The sequence below is a fragment of the Cetorhinus maximus genome, chromosome 2, assembly GCF_964194155.1.
Source record: "Cetorhinus maximus chromosome 2, sCetMax3.hap1.1, whole genome shotgun sequence".
NCBI lineage: Eukaryota > Metazoa > Chordata > Chondrichthyes > Lamniformes > Cetorhinidae > Cetorhinus > Cetorhinus maximus.
The window spans coordinates 189,687,116-189,703,560 of NC_135880.1; the positions used below are offsets into that span (position 1 = coordinate 189,687,116).

The window sequence follows — 16,445 nt, forward strand, 5'->3', positions numbered from 1 at the left end:
AATTTGGTCTATATCATATGGGAGAACTTGAAGAAGTTGATTAATTTGTAAACACCTTATATTCTCTTTTTGTTCTGATGAATAGCTCTGAATCTTTCCGAATACAAGTGAAGCAAAACACAAATCATCTTTGGGGAAAAATTCAGAAAGTTTTTTTAACGAATCACGAACTAGTTGACTTTTTGGGTGCACGCCCAATAATTATGCAATTGTACACTGTCAGCGTGTTTACAATGAAATGATTAAATCCCGGCCATTTCCTAAGTCTTGTTTGTGTATTGCTTCTTGCAGTCTGGCTACTAACTAATTATTTAAACCCGTGACCTCGCCTCTTCTTGGCCAACGTACAAAACCTCAGCCAGTAAATTTGAACAACGCCCCCTTCTAGCTCCATTTAAGTTTTCCACATTTAAATAATTTTTTTGAAAGGCCACAGTTTGCTTTGGAGAGCTGCGGCACATTCCATGCCTTCATTTATACAGCTGACCTTAAACTTTCTTTTCGGGAGTAAAACAAACTTAAACATTCACAAATAATCATGTGTAGATACTTTAAATACTGGCCTAACAACAGGCTCAGTGTACGCAGTTGATTCAAATAGTGGAGGTGCAGTAGTTTACAGAGTTAAATTAGGGACTGCTGGTCTGGTGCCTGATTTCTAAGGCATAGCATCATGCAACAGAGAAGGAGGCCATTCAGCCCATTGTGCCTATGTGGCTCTTTAAAAGAGTTATCTAATTAGTTCCACTACCCTACTGTTTCCTTATATTCTTGGAAATTTTTCTTTTTCAAGTATATACCCGATTCCCTTTTGGGATTAACGACTGAATCTGCTTCCGGCAGTGCAATCCAAATCCTAGTAATGAGCTATGTAAAAAAAAAGATTCTCATCTCCCTGAGGCTGTACTCAACTCTACCTCACCACCACTTCTCCCGACCCCTCCAGTGTCTCTAAATTATCAGACAGCTTGTACAACACCTAGTATTGGAGGAGCAGAAATTTCTGCCAATGAAGCATTGGGAAGAATGAAGCCATTGTCTTCAGTCTCCACTACAAACTCTGCTCCTTCGTCTCCAACTCCAGCCATCTCCTTGGCAACTGTCTGAGACTCAACTAGACTGTTCACAACCTTGGTATCATATGTAAGCTATGCTTCCAACCATAAATATGCACCATCACTAAAATTGTCTATTTTCAGCTCATGAACATTGTCCCAAACCACCCTTGCCAAAGCTCATCTGTTACTGAAACATTCATCCATGCCTTGGCTATCTCTAAATTTGAATATTCCAATGCATTCCTAGCTGGCTTCCCACATCCTACCCTTGGTAAATTTGGAGTTCATCCAAAACTCTGCTGCTCATGTCCTAAATTTATACCCAGTCCCATTCACCCATTGCCCCTGCCCATCAGATCCAGTTATGCAATGTCTTGATCTTAAAAATTCTCACCCTTGTTTTCAAATCCTCAACCCTGTGTACCTCTGTAAGTTCCTTCAACTCACAATCCTCCCAAATGTTTGTGCTCCTCTAATTCCGACCTTTTGAACATCCCCAATTTTATTCACTCCACCATTGGTGGCTGTGCCTTTATCTGCCTAAACCCTAAGCTCAGGAATTCCCTCCTAAACCTCAGCATCTCTCTTTCCTCCTTTGTGATAATCCTTAAAACCTACCTCTGAGCAAGCCTTTGGTCATCTTCTCAAATATCCAGTGTTCCAATCTCTCCATTGTTAATGTAATCCATACCTTCCTGGATTTCAGATTAAAGTACAACGCAGTGAATGGCCAATGTTGATTTCCATATGAGCTCCTTATCAAAAAGACAGAGTGACTCTGATAGGTCATTCACTGATTATATCTTGCTGCAAATTTCACAGTTAAATATTGAATGGATGCTTTGAAATCAGTCAGATTCTTTATAAATTACTGTGTGGAACTGCATTGCAACCCAGAAGAAATCAGTGGAACTGATGTAGCAGGAGCAACAGGAAATCTGGGACCTTAACAAATGATAGTAAAAACAGTGTATCTCCTTAGGCAATGAGACTTAAGGTTTGAGAAAGAAACAAAGGAACAATGGAGAAGGAAATTATGTGAATTAGAGTCAAATCAGGTACAGAAAGAAATAGAGGGGGAAAAATTAGATTAAAACGGAGTGAAAAAAGATACAGAAAGGAAAAGAAAGGAAAAAAATGATAGTTAAAAATTCTCTAGCAACAATTTACTATGTGCAAGAATTAGATTGAACATTTTAAATTGTTCTCTTTCTAGATCATGGAGTATGATTGGCACTGCATTTATTATCACATTGTTAAAAGAGTGTTAATGCTTTTAATTGCCAGACTTACATTTCTGAGATGAGGTCAAGGGATTTTTAACGTGTAATTTCAGCAGATTCTTAAAAATAATTGGGAAGCTAAACCAAGATGCCACTTGAGGAAAAAAAAACATCTTGCTGCATAAATCAACCGCAAGGTTTGAAGATTCATAACTCAAGGCATATCTCTTTGTCTCCTGAATTTGATGGATGATTTACAAATTTTTCATAGCATGCATTATTTACATACTATTATTTTTCCAGCAAAATCCAGAAATTTTAAGTGGCACTGTGGCAGCAGCATGAAAAATGGCATTAATTCTGGAAAGTGGCGATTGGTGTTATTTGGGTGGATGTGTGGAGCTATGATAAGTAACTTCTCACTGTTTTCAGTAAAGTTAATGTTTTTTATTGATGAAAAATTTCTAACAAAGTATGACATGGCAAAAGTAATGGAGAGGATCACACGCTCTGTAATTTCTTCTTTTGTTGTACCGTTCAAGAGTCCTTACATTGTAGATGTGCCACTATAGGATGATGAGTTTATTTGTGCAGTAAAATATCAGTGTATCACACCATACTGACTGCTGCTCACACTCATGCCAGCGATATCTCATTAGACTAACTGCTCATGCTTAAACCAGCCTGTGTAGGGACTAGAAGATTTTATGCAGATATATAAGAGTTTTTGTAACATCAGCCTATTGTCCTGCTGACAGGAACAAACTGACGGTGTGTTTGAGGGAGGGAAATCTGTTGTTGCTGTGGTCTGGGTGTTGTATGTTGCAGAATTAAAAAAAGAACAAGCATTTCAGTACTCTCCAGTGCATTGCAAAGCCAATGGAGTATTTTTGAAATGTAATCACTGTTGTAATATAGGAAGTGCACCAGCCAATTTGTGCACAGCAAGGTCCCATAATCATGAATGAGATAAATGAGCGGATAATCTGTTTTAGTGATTTGCAATATCGCAATTCACATATAATTTGATGACCCACTGAGTCCTGAAGCTAGCCTGTTAATCCCATTTGGCATTTGTCCAGCTCCAGAGTAAATAGGCTACAGCATTGACAAAGCTGGAAGCTTGCATCAAATGCTGGCCTCTATAATTCTGTTGGAATGTTGGTAAACTAAGAACTGAGTTGGTCCAGGATTGATAAATTGTTGGCTCACTCAACTCAGTCTCTTGTTTCTTTTAGATCCATCGTACGATACTGGCAGGAGATCTGGATGGGGCAATAATATGAACAATGTGACAAAAAGTAAGTACCTTTAAATATTTTTAAAATGATTGAAAAATGAGGATTAAGAGCCAATAATATAGGACATCAGCAAGTTTGAACAAAGTTGAAGTGCTGATTTTCTGAATGCACACCAGTGGCAGGAGTCCACAGTTATTAGGAAACCCTGGAGGTGAACAGATAATATTTCGGTATGTGTGCTGACAAGGGAGGCTTTCCATATGCAATTTCAAAATGTGGTCTCAAGAATATTGACCAAGTGAGACAAATCTTGGGTTTTACAGAGGGAAGTCAAGAGTTTTGGTCTGAGATCTTGAGAAAAAATGTATGAGTTTGAGATGGTGCCATGAATTTTGATTTCAACACAGTGAGGATCTTATACTGGTGGAGAAAATAGGAGAGATTTTCTGGCTCTGTATCCAAGTGTACTGGATTCATTGGGCATCATTTATGTTGGAAATTTGTGCAGGTCAGATTGCAACCCTGTAAAAAATCCACAGAATTCCATGATATTCACAATGCCCAAGTGATCTATATGGTGCAGGTCCAGGAAAATCTCTGTTGGAGTGTGGAAACGGTATATCACAGTTTATGAAGAACAAGAGAGGAAAGTTGAGAGGAGCACTGACTGGATGATGTGAAAATTTCTGAGTCATTGGGTGGAATATTTGGTGAGAAATATGTCTGGGCCCATTAAGTGACACAGGAGGCCATGCGTCAGTCTGGCGCAAAAACCTCCTGCAATTAAGTCAGAAGCTGAAAGGGGCTGATGCGTGCAACACATCCACTTGCAGCAGGATATCAATGAGGTTCATCAATGAGCCACTTGACACCAATTATCCCTGAGCCCACCAGAATTTAGTGGTGTCTCAGGGATTAAATGGGAGCTCTCCTGTGCTTCCTGAAGGCTACTCAGCAAACCTTGTTGGGGCTGCCTGCGACCTTGTAGGAGGGGTTTGGTCCCTTGTCCACAGGGACTCAGTGCTCAATTGAAGTACCTTGCTTTGGGAAGTGTGGGGGTGGTGGTGGCTGTTGAAGCCCACCATCCCCTTGCCTTTGACTCCAAACCCTCCGTCCTCCCCTCCAATGACCCGCTCCCTGCTTCACCCATCCTGGCCCTCGTATCTCTGTCCAGGGATGCAGCAACAATCTATGAATGGCAGCCCTTGCTGTTGGTGGGCGGGGGCGGGGGTGGGGCGGAGGGGGAAGCTAGTGTGGTAGGATTTCCACCCCTTGGGTCCTAAATCCCAGGGAAGGCCAATCATTTCACCAGGAAGTTGATGCAGCTTTCCCACTGGTTCTCCAACCAGTGGGTGAGACCCTCGCCATCCACATAAAATCCCAGCCATTAACTTTCAACTCAGAATTTAACCATAATAGTGAAAGCATCCTCTAAGTCTAGCTGTAATTACTACATATTTAGGAGCACATCCAATTTACAGCCATTATAATCTTAGTTTAGTGTCAGAATTATTTTAAAAATAAGAATTAAAGAATAAAAGCCAGTGAACTTGTAATGCTTCCAAACCAAGCTATTGTATTATTATAGTGCTGTTCTATAAATTTTAACATGTTCTCTTTTTTATGTTTCCTTTTCTGCTTAACTGTTCCTGTGTATTTAATGTGATGAATAATTAAGATAGCTGACACTATATTGTCTTCTAAACTTTCTGCTGCATTTTCTGCCCTCCTCTCTTGAAGACAGCTCATACTGGGTGCAGTTTCACAGATGCCAGTAGCTCTCAAGCATTTTGCCCAACCTTCCATTCTTCAAGAGTTTAGTATTAGTTTGACATATAGTCATGAGATATTCCATAATCAAGCATGATTATGCATTATAGATGCAGGAAGGATGTTCCCGGTGGTGGGGCAGTTCAGAACCAGGGGTCACAGTCTGAGGATACGGGGTGGACTATTTAGGACTGAGCTGGGGAGAAATTTCTTCACCCAGAGAGTGGTGAGCCTGTGGAAATCGCTACCACAGAAAGTAGTTGAGGCCAAAACATTGTATGTTTTCAAGAAGAAGTTAGATATAGCTCTTGGGTCGAAAGGGATCAAAGGATATGAGGAGAAAGTGGGAGCAGACTATTGAGTTAGATGATCAGCCATGATCATAATGAATGGGGGAACAGGCTCGAAGGGCCGAACGGCCTACTCCTGCTCCTATTTTCTATGTTTCTATGATCCAGTCCAATTCTACCCACCTACAATAGATGCTTGAAGGCCAATTATAGTGTTCTTTTTGCCGTTAGCTGAGTCATCATAGACCAGAGATCAATCACACGATCTTCTGGATCTATATGGCTCTGGAATGTAACGGTTTTGCATTTAGTTCTGAGTTGTAAAGACAGTTGTCTCATTCCAAATTTTACTGGTTGAGAAGCACATTGATGATAAAGTGCACGGATAGTGGTTAGTTTCTAAGATACGCATTGGAACAAATGTTTTTCAAAGGTTAGATGATGAAAGATTCTTTAGCCCATCCACTCTTCAGAATGCCAACCCTACCACCTTCTTAATACAGTATCGAGCTGTTTTTCAAATGAATCCCATCTCCTGGCCATTTGCACCCTTCCTTGCAACCCATTGCAAATGTTGCTCGACCTCTTTGCAAAGAACTACTTTTAAGAATAGTTTTATGAAATAGTTTATGAATCTATTTTTTCAGCTTCTCCTGGAGCAACGCAGAGTGTGACTAAGAGTACAGAACAGCCTCGGCCCCAACCAGGTAATAGTGAGGAGTGAAGGAAAGATTGCGATGGATGTACAGATAGTTGTATAGATATGGCAATGGAAAGAAATAGGGATGAGATGTAAGCGAATGTAGAATATTCATTCTACATATCCTTCATTTATTTCCACTTTCTTCCACACATCTCTCATCTCATTTTTCGCTGGATGCACATCCAAAGGCTTTAATTTTCCTCTGTGCTGCTCTGTCCAAGTGGCCAAAACAGTGTGTTGAAAGACGACCTCAACAACTGACCCTGGTGCTGATTCTCACTCGTGCTCTTTCGAACAGGAATCACCGGACAGCAAGCTAAGACGAGAAACCCATTCACCAATTAATGATAACAATTGTTGCCTCCTCCCTATTCATCCTCCGGCTGAGATCAGCTGACTGAGAACAGACTAACGATTGATCTGGGCTTTTCCAGATCATTTACGGCCCATAACCTTCTTGGAACTGTACCCGCTCTGCCGCCGTAACTTTGCTGGAAGTTGGTCGGAAACCGGAGTGGCAGAGTGGGATTAGTTCCGAAACCGGCAAATTACGTGATACTAGCATTTCGGCAATGAGTGTATATACGCCTGTTCTTTTAAGTTTCATTTATTTCACAGCTTTATTTATTTTTAATTTGGACGCACTGATCAAAAGATGTCATGTGTTTTCAATTTTAACGATGAGAATAATGTCGTCTCCACTCAGCCAGGGAATGTTTTCTTCCTTAAAATCAACTGCTCGCAACCCGAGTCATCTAATGGGCTGGGCCAAACATTTCCATCAGCTCCGACTTTCCCACTTTCAGAGCACCAGCCCTTGATGGGCTGAGAAATAAAGAGAGAATCTTATCGAAAACTGAAAAGATGGCTTTGTGCACATGGAATCAGACTTGTTTCATGCAGGCGTATAGATACTGTAATAGAAATCCGAATGTTTGTGTCTGCTGTCCCGGTGTTCAAAACTGCCCGCAACCTCCTCCAAAAGTAGACTGTCAAGTTCAAAACTGGATGTGTAAACTCCCACGGCAGCATCAGTATCTCTCTGGTGTAATCGACATGTACCCGGTACATTCTCTGAGGCAGTGTGTGCACGGCAAGGAGCAGAGGCCAGAGTGAATTAGAGGGTGGGTCTGAAGGAGGGCAATTTTGACATATTTCTTACAACTTTCTATTTAGATGAATGCTTGTTATAGAATTCCAGCATTTGATTTGAACTTCCTTTTAATTTAAATCCATTTTTATTTAGTTTTCCATTCTGGTGAATACTGAGGAGAGTGCTTCTGTATTTCAGATCCTTATCAAATTCTAGGACCCACCAGCAGCCGGTTAGCCAATCCAGGTAAGATGATGAATTGATAAAAGGATAAAATTCTGCAAAAATATATGTAGAATGTTGTTGAAGTGTAACCTGTGTTCACTATTTGTACTGAAATTATAAAACAAAATGTATTAGCAGTATCACCAGAGACAATGCCACTGGACATACACTCTTGGACTTAAAAGGCACAGGCTGATCTATGTGCTATTTGCTTTCTGCTATCTCTGCTCTGCTATTTATATCAAAACAATCACCAGAAAATTCCATCACTTGGCAAAAGAACAAAGTGCTTTTCAGTTCCTCTTTACAATCATATGTAGAAAACATTTATAGAAAATGGTTTTACAGATGTTTAATAACAGGGCAACATATTTTAAAAACTGAAAGGATATATTGTATTCCAGCAAATATGTTGAGTTACAATCTGTCTGGTTCCTTTGATTCAGAACTGTATAATATAGTGAATTGTAATGTGGTGCAGCTTTGTAATGTGGCACAGAGTAGTATGGTGTGTGTTACAGTGCAGCATATTACCGTGTATATTGCAGTGTGGAATTGCAGTATATTGGTGTGGTACAGTATATTGTAGTATTGTGTCATATATTATGTAGAATCATAGAATCCTATAAGCACAGGACATGACCTTTTGACCTGTAGTGCCTGTGCTGGATATTTGAAAGAAGTACCCGATTTGCCTAATTTTCCCACTCCTCCCTTACATTTCAGTGCAGTATTGAGGGCGTGCTGCATTGTTGGAGGGGTTGTCTTTTGGATGAGATATTAATCTGAGACCCTGTCCGCTTTCTCAGGCGAACAGTGTGTACAGTAGCCTGCACCATCTACAAGATGTGCTGCTGGACCTCACCAAGGCTCCTTAGACAGCACCTTCCAAACCCATGACCACTACCATCTAGAGGGACAAGGGCAGTAGACACATGGGAACGCCACCACCTGAAGTTCCCTTCCAAACCACTTACCAGCCTGACTTGGAAATATATTGCCGTTCCTTCACTGTTGTTGGGTCACAATCCTGGAACTGCCTCCCTAACAGCACTGTGGGTGTACCTGCAGCACATGGACTGCTGCAGTTGAAGGAGGCAGCTCACTACCACTTTCTCAAGGGGAATTAGGGGTAGGCAACAAATGCCGGCCTAGCCAGCAATGCCCACATACCATGAATGAATAAAAAAATCACAAAAGATCCATGTTCAAACTACATTTCAAACTACATGGATTTAAGGTCTTTTAGGAAAGGTGCTATATAAACGCAAGTCTTTTTAAATAACAGTCCTGCAAATATTTCCTTTTCATGTATATACACAATTTGCTTTTGAAAGTTACTGCTAAATCTTCACCCACCACATTTTCAGATAACGCATTCCAGATCATAACAACTCATTATATATAAAAAATCTCCTCATCTACCCACAGGGTTATTTGCTGTTATCTTAAATCTGTGTCATCCGATGACAGACTCCGATGTCATTGAAAACAGTTTCTCCCTATCTATTCACCAACAAGCTTCATCATTTTGAACACCTCTATCCCCTTAACCTTCTGTGCTCTAAGAAGGATAATCCCAGTTTACCTAGTCTCTCCACATAATAGAAGACTTTCTCTTCCCTGATGTTATTCTAGTAAATCAACTCTTCAGCCTTTCCAATGCTTTCACATCTTCCATAAAGTGTGGTGAGCAGAATTGTTCACAGTACTCCAACTGAGGCCTAACCAGTGAGGTACAATAATTTAGTGCAGTGCCGTTTACTAATGTGGTTAGTATTTTAAAGTGGTGTAATCAGTGTAGTTTATCAGTTACTTCCACCTCCATAACATCAATCATCTCTGCCACTGCTTCTGAAAATCTGCTGTTGAAAGCTCCATCCATGTATTTGGTACCTTTAGACAGGACTTTTCTAATGCTTTACTGACTGGTCTCCCACCTTGCGTCCACCATAAACTTGAGCTTATTCAAAAATCTCCTGTCAAATCCCAGTATTCACAAATACCCTTCACCCATCAACCCATTGCTCACTGACCTACATTACCATCTGGTCCAGAAATGCCTCGATTCTAACATTCTCATGCTTGTTTTCAAATTTCTCCATCGCTTTACACTCCCCTACCTCTGTAAACTCCTCCAGCCCTGAAACCCTCCAAGACTTTGCACTCCTCCAATTCTAGCTTCTTGCATATATCTGTTTTTCTACACTCCAGCATTGCCTGCGTGGGCTTTCAGTTGTGTAGGCCAGTTGCACAGAAGGACGATCTAAGTCCAGGAAACCAGAATGTAGAAGCAGCTTGGGTTGAGATGAGAAATAATAAATGCAAAAAGTCTCTTGTGGGAGTGGTATACAGGCCCCCTAATTGTAACTACACAGTAGAACAGAGTATAAAGGAAGAGATAATGGGAGCTTGTCAGAAAGATACAGCGATAATCATGCAGGATTTTAATCTACAGATAGACTAGAAAAATTGGATGGGCAAAGCTAGCCTAGATGAGGAGTTCATAGAATGTTTTCAGGGTAGTTTCTTGGAATAGCACATTTTGGAGCCAACCAGAGAGCAGGCTATACCAGATCTGGTACTGTGCAATGAGATGGGATTAATTGATAACCTCATAGTGAAGGCACCCCTGGGTCCCTTCAGCGATCATAATATGAATGAATTTTACATTCAGTTTGAGGGAGAAGAGTGGGTCCAAGGCTAGTATTTTAAACATAAATGAGGGCAATTATGACGGCATTAAAGCAGAGCTAGCTGGGGCGAGCTGGCAAATGAGGCTAAGGGAAAGCTCCACAGAGATGCAGTGGCAGGCTTTTAAAGGGATATTTCAGAATACACTGAAAATATACATTCCAATGAGAAAGGAAACATCCAATGGGAGAAACCACCATTTGTGGTTAACTAAAAAAGCTAATGACAGTGTCAAACTTAAAGAAAAAACATAATTGTGCAAAGATAGGTGGCAGGTCAGATGATTGGACAGAATATAAAGAGCAGCAAAGAATCACAAAAAGATTAATAAGGAGGGAAAATTAGAGTACGAGAGAAAGCTAGCTAGAAATATAAAGATGGAGAGTAAGAGTTTCTATAGATAATTAAATAAAAAATAGCTAACAAAGTGAGTATTGGTTCTATAGGAAGTGAGTATGGGGAATTAATAATGGAAAGTAGGGCAATGGCAGATGAATTGAATAAGTATTTCGCATCAGTTTTCACAGAGGATACAAGTAATATCCCAGAAATAGCTGTAAATCAGGAAATGGAAGGGAGGGAAGAACTCAGGAAAATTACAATCACCAGAGAAGTGGTAAGCAAATTGTTGGAGTGCAGGTTGACAAATCTCTGGGTCCTGATGGACTTTATCCTAGGGTCTTGAAAGAAGTGGTTAATGAGATAGCTGATGCATTGGTTTAAATTTTCCAAAATTCCATAGATTCTGGGAAGGTTCCATTAGATTGGAAAATGTCAAATGTAACTCCTTTATTCAAAAAGGGAGGGAGACAGAAAGCAGGAAACTACAGGCCAATTCACTTTGCATCTGGCATAAGGAGAAAGTTAGAAGCTATTATTAAAGATGTTATAGCAGGACACTTAGAAAAGTTTAAGGCAATCAGGCAGAGTCAACATGGTTTTGTGAAGGGGAAATCATGCTTAACCAATTTATTGGAGTACTTTGAAGAAGTCACATATGCTGTGGATAAAGGAGAACCATGGATGTACTGTATTTAGATTTCCAGAAGGCATTTGATAAGGTGCCACATCAAAGGTTATTGCGGAAAATAAAAGATCATGGTGTAGGGTATAACATATTGGCATGGATAGAAGATTGGCTAGCTAACAGGAAACAAAGAGTATCCATAAATGGGTCTTTTTCTGGTTGGCAGGATGTAACAAGTGGTGTGCCACAGGGATCAGTGTTGGGGCCTCAACTTTTTACAATTTATATAAATGACTTGGATGAAGGAACAGATGATCCATAGATCCCTGATGGTAGCAGGGCAGGTAGATAAGGTGGTTAAGAAGGCATATGGGATACTTGCCTTTATTAGCCGAGGCATAGAATACAAGAGGAGGGAGGTTATGCTGCAACTGTATAAAACACTGGTTAGGCCACTAGTGCTGTGGTAGTTCTGGTCGTCACATTATAGAAGTGATTGCACTGGAGAGGGTGCAGAGGAGATTTACCAGGATGCTGCCTGGGCTGGAGGGTCTGAGCTATGAGGAAAGGTTGGATAGGCTGGTGTTCTTTTCCTTGGAGCAATGAAGGTTGAGAGGGGATCTGATAGAGCTGTATAAGATTGTGCATATGAGGGGCATAGATAGGGTGGATAGGAAGGCACTTTTTCCATTAGTAGAGGGGTCAATAACCAGGGGACATAGATTTAAGGTAAGAGGTAGAAGGCTAAGAAGGGAGTTGAGGAGAAATTTTTTCATCCAGAGGGTGGTGGGAGTATGGCACTCACTGCCTGAAAGGGTGGTTGAGTCAGAAACTCTCGTAACATTTAAGAGGTATTTAGATATTCACCTGCATTGCCATAGCCTCCAGGGCTGGAAAATGGGATTGGTGTATTCAGATCTTTGTTGACGGGCATGGACACGATGGGCTGAATGGCCTCCTTCTGTGCTGTAGGCGTCTATGAGTCTATGATATGGTTGCTAAATTTGCTGACAGCACAATGATAGGTAGGAAAGTAACTTGTGAAGAGGATGTAAGCAGGCTACAAAGTGACATAGATGGGTTAAGTGAGTGGGCAAAGACCTGGCAAATGTAGTATAATATGGGAAAATGTGAAATTGTCCATTTTGGCAGGAGGAATAAAAAAGAGGCGTATTATCTAAATGGTGAGAATTGCAGAGCTCTGAGATGCAGAGGGACCTGGGTGTCCGAGTGCATGAATCACAAAAGGCTAGTATGCAGGTACAGCAAGTAATTAGGAAAGCTAAAAGAATGTTTGCAAGGGGAATTGAATTGAAAGTAGAGGTTTTATGCTTCAGTTGTACAAGGCACTGGTGGGACCACATCTGGACTACTGTGCACAATATCAGTCTCCTTATTTAAGGAAAGATGTAAACACATTCAAAGCAGTTAAAAGAAAGTTTCCGAGACAATTGGAAAATGGGCAGGTTGTCTTATGAGGAAATGTTGGACAGGTTAGGGTTGTATCCACTGGAGTTTAGAAACCTTTAAGATCCTGAGGATGTTAACAGGGTGGATGTGGAGAGGATACTTCGACTTGTGGGAAAATCTAGAACTAGGGGTCCCTGTTTAAAAATAAGGGGCTGCTCATTTAAGACAGAGATGAGGAGAAATCATTTCTCTGAGGGTCATGAGTCTTTGGAACTCTCTTCTTCAAAAGGTGGTGGAAGCAGAGTCTTTGAATATTTTTAAGGCAGAGCTAGATAGATTCTTGATTAACAAATCAGTCATCATCTTATTGAATGGTGGAGCAGGCTTGAAGGACTGAGTGGCCTACTTGTGCTCCTAGTTCATCTGTTCATAGGTCCTTAGCTCTGAAATTCCCTCCCTAAACCTCTCAACAATTCTACCTCTCCTCCTTTACTATGGTCCTTAAAATCTACCTATTTGACCAAGCTTATGGTGCCAGATTTGTTTCATAATAGCTCCTGTGAAATGTCCTGGGAATCACATGCAGCAAAGCCTGGATAACTTTCAGGCTTGAGCTGGTAAGTGGCAGGTAACATTTGCAACATACAAGTAACAGGCAATGATCATTTACAATTAGAGAGAATCTAACCATCTCCTTTGATATTCAACAGCATTATCATTGCTAAATCCCCTACCATCAACACTCTGGGGCTTGACCAGAAACTTAACTAGTCCAACCATATAAATACCCATGGTTACAAATACCAGTCAGAGACTTGGAACTGTGCAACAAATAACTCACCTACCTCCAAGCTCTCCAAAGCATGCCCACCATCTACAAGGCACAAGTCACGTGTATGATGTAATAATCTCTATTTGCCTGGATGAGTGCAGCTCCAACACTCAAGAAGCGTGACACCATCTAGGACTAAACACCCTGCTCAGCACATGCCAAGGCTCCTTTGGCAGAACCTTTCAAACTGGGGACCTCTACCACCTAGAAAGACAAGGGCTGCAGATCATCAGCTGCAAGTTCTACACCAAGCCACAGTCCATCAACTTGGAACTATCGCTGTTCCTTTACTGTCAGTGGTTCAAATTTCTGAAATTCCAGCATTATCACCGCATTCCCAAGAGTATTTAGGGATAGGCAATAAACATTGGCATCACCGAAAACAATCACATACCATGATCCGAAAAATAAAAATTACAATGTTAGAGTGCCATATAAAGGCAGGTTGTTGTTCTTGATGTATGGTATAGATTTTTAAGTGTGGTGCAGTGTAACACGGAGCAGTAAAGTATTTTATTATGGAGTGGTTTACTAGTGTTGTGTAATACTTTAGTATAACATAAGTCATCATTCTGTGGTATAGCATGTTAGTGTGGTTCAGATTTTTAGGTTGTGATATAATTTTTTTTATTGCGGTTCAGTTTATTACAATGTGTATAGTATTTCATTCAGGTCCTATTCATTACAGAGTGGTACAGTATTTTATTTTTCAGTTTATTACAGTATGGTTCAGTACCTATGTGTGGTACAGTTTATTACAGTGTGGTACAGTATTTTACTGTGGTTCAGTTTATTACAGTGTGGTATATTATTTTATTGTGATTCAATTTCTTGAAATGGGGTGCAGTAACTTATTATGGGTCAGCTTATTAGTGTGGTACAGTATTTTATTGTGGTACAATTGATTACAGTGTGGGATACAGTATTGTGGGTCAGTTTATTAAGCATGGTGCAGTATTTATTATGATTTAGTTTGTTACAGTATAATATAGTATTTTATCAGTTTATTACAGTGTGATGCATTCTTTTATTGTGTTTCAATTTAATGTATTGCAGTGTGGTCAAATTTTTTTATTCAGTTCATTACAGTGAGATACAGTATTTTAATGTGATTTGCTTTTATTACATTGTGGTTGAGTATTTTAGTGTGCTTCAGTTCATTAGAGTGTCTATTTATAGATACTATTTTTTGTTAGGTTTGTTACAGTCTGGTGCAGTATTTAATTGTAGGTGAGTTTATTACAATGTGGTACAGTATTTTAATGTGGTTCACTTCATTGCAGTGTGGGTGAGTATTTTACAGTCATTCAGTTTATTACATGTGGAACAATATTTTATGTTGTAGTTTATTTTAATGTGGCTCAATTTATTATAGTGTGATACGGTATTTTATTGTTCAAGTTATTACAATAGCTTATTTTGGGTTCCGTTATTACATTGTGGTAGATTAGTGTGGTTCAGTTTATTACAGTGTGGTACGGTATTTCATTGTGTTCAGCTTATTACAGTGATCCTAATGTGGTTTGGTTTATTAGTGTGTTACAGTATTTCATTTTGTTCAGTTTATTACAGTATGGTACAGTAGTTCACTGCCATTCAGTTTATTACAATGTGGTATAGTATTTTATTTTAGTTCAGTTTATTTTAGTGTGATACAGTATTTTAATTTGATTTATTTTATTGAATTGGGCTTGTGTGTGTTAGTGTGGTTCAGTTCATTAGAATGTGATAGTGTATTTATTGTTTAGTTTATTAAAGCCTAGTGCAATATTTCATTGTGGATAAATTGAGTACAGTGTGGTACAGTATTTTAATGTGATTTAATTTTATTGCATTGTGGTTGAGTATTTTACTGTCATTCAATTTATTACAATGTGAAACTATTTTATTTTTTAGTTTTAGTGTGGTTCAATTCATTTTAGTGTGGCACACTATTTTGTTCAGTTTATTTCAGCATGATATAGCACTTAATTCTGAGTTTATTACAGCATTGTACAGTTTTCTCATCAGTTTATTACAATGTGGTACAATATTTTATTGTGGATCAGTTTATCACAGTGTGATACAGTATTTCAGTGTGGTGCAGTTTATTATATTGTGGCCCAATAATTTATTGTCTGACACTTTATTACAGTGTAGAATAGTATTTTATCGTGATTCAGTGTCTTACATTGCGGTACAGTATTTTAGGGTGCTTCAATTTATCAGGATGGGATACAGTATTTTAATCCTGGGCAAATACATACATATAAACATATGTACAATGACGGACAACTCTCTGATCCATCCAGATTGTGCCACTCAAATATGATAATTTGAATCAAAATATGTAACCTCCCTCACTGGTCCAGAAGCATGCAGAAAACTAGATAAAAACTATGCCATCTGGAGAAGAAATCTGAAAATACCTTGCTGACCCGTTTAGGCAATGGAAACAGGTCCAGGAAATCATTCAGTGTCTGATTAATGTCACGCAGTACCCAACCTTTTGTAAGTGGTAATCTCTGCCTTAGCCAGAATAAGGCACAGCCATTCCTTGAAGGAAATTAGTGAATTGGTGTGCATTGCCCAAGATGGCTGGCAGTTTTAAAGGTCCGCTATTCATTGGAAAAAGAACCACCTAACCAAATTTAGCCTTATATGACTTGAGTTTGTGACCCCATTATCCTCCATTACCTATTGAGTTGACACAAGTCTATGTTTTAAAAAATTCTTTCACAGGATGTGGGTGTCACTGGCTAGGTCAGCATTTATTGCCCATCCATAATTGTCCTTGAAAAGGTGGTGATAAGCTGTCTTTTTGAACCGCTGCAGTCGATGTGGTGTAGGTACACCCACAGTGTTGTTAGGGAGAGAGGATTTTGACCCAGTGACAGTGAAGAAACAGCAATATGGGGGATTTCAATATGCAGATAGACTGGGAAAATCAGGTTGGTAGT

General features: G+C 39.7%; 1 protein-coding gene across 10 annotated transcripts in view; it reads left to right on the plus strand.

The window, feature by feature from the left end:
* Positions 1-16,445, plus strand: part of fli1 (Fli-1 proto-oncogene, ETS transcription factor) — an 84,527-nt gene that overhangs the window by 55,180 nt on the left and 12,902 nt on the right. For all 10 annotated transcript variants that reach the window (XM_078530886.1, XM_078530926.1, XM_078530866.1 and 7 more), the window contains 3 exons: positions 3,520-3,582; positions 6,230-6,289; positions 7,577-7,624. In XM_078530886.1, the coding sequence (XP_078387012.1) occupies positions 3,520-3,582; positions 6,230-6,289; positions 7,577-7,624 (171 nt within the window). The remainder of the gene's footprint in view (positions 1-3,519; positions 3,583-6,229; positions 6,290-7,576; positions 7,625-16,445) is intronic.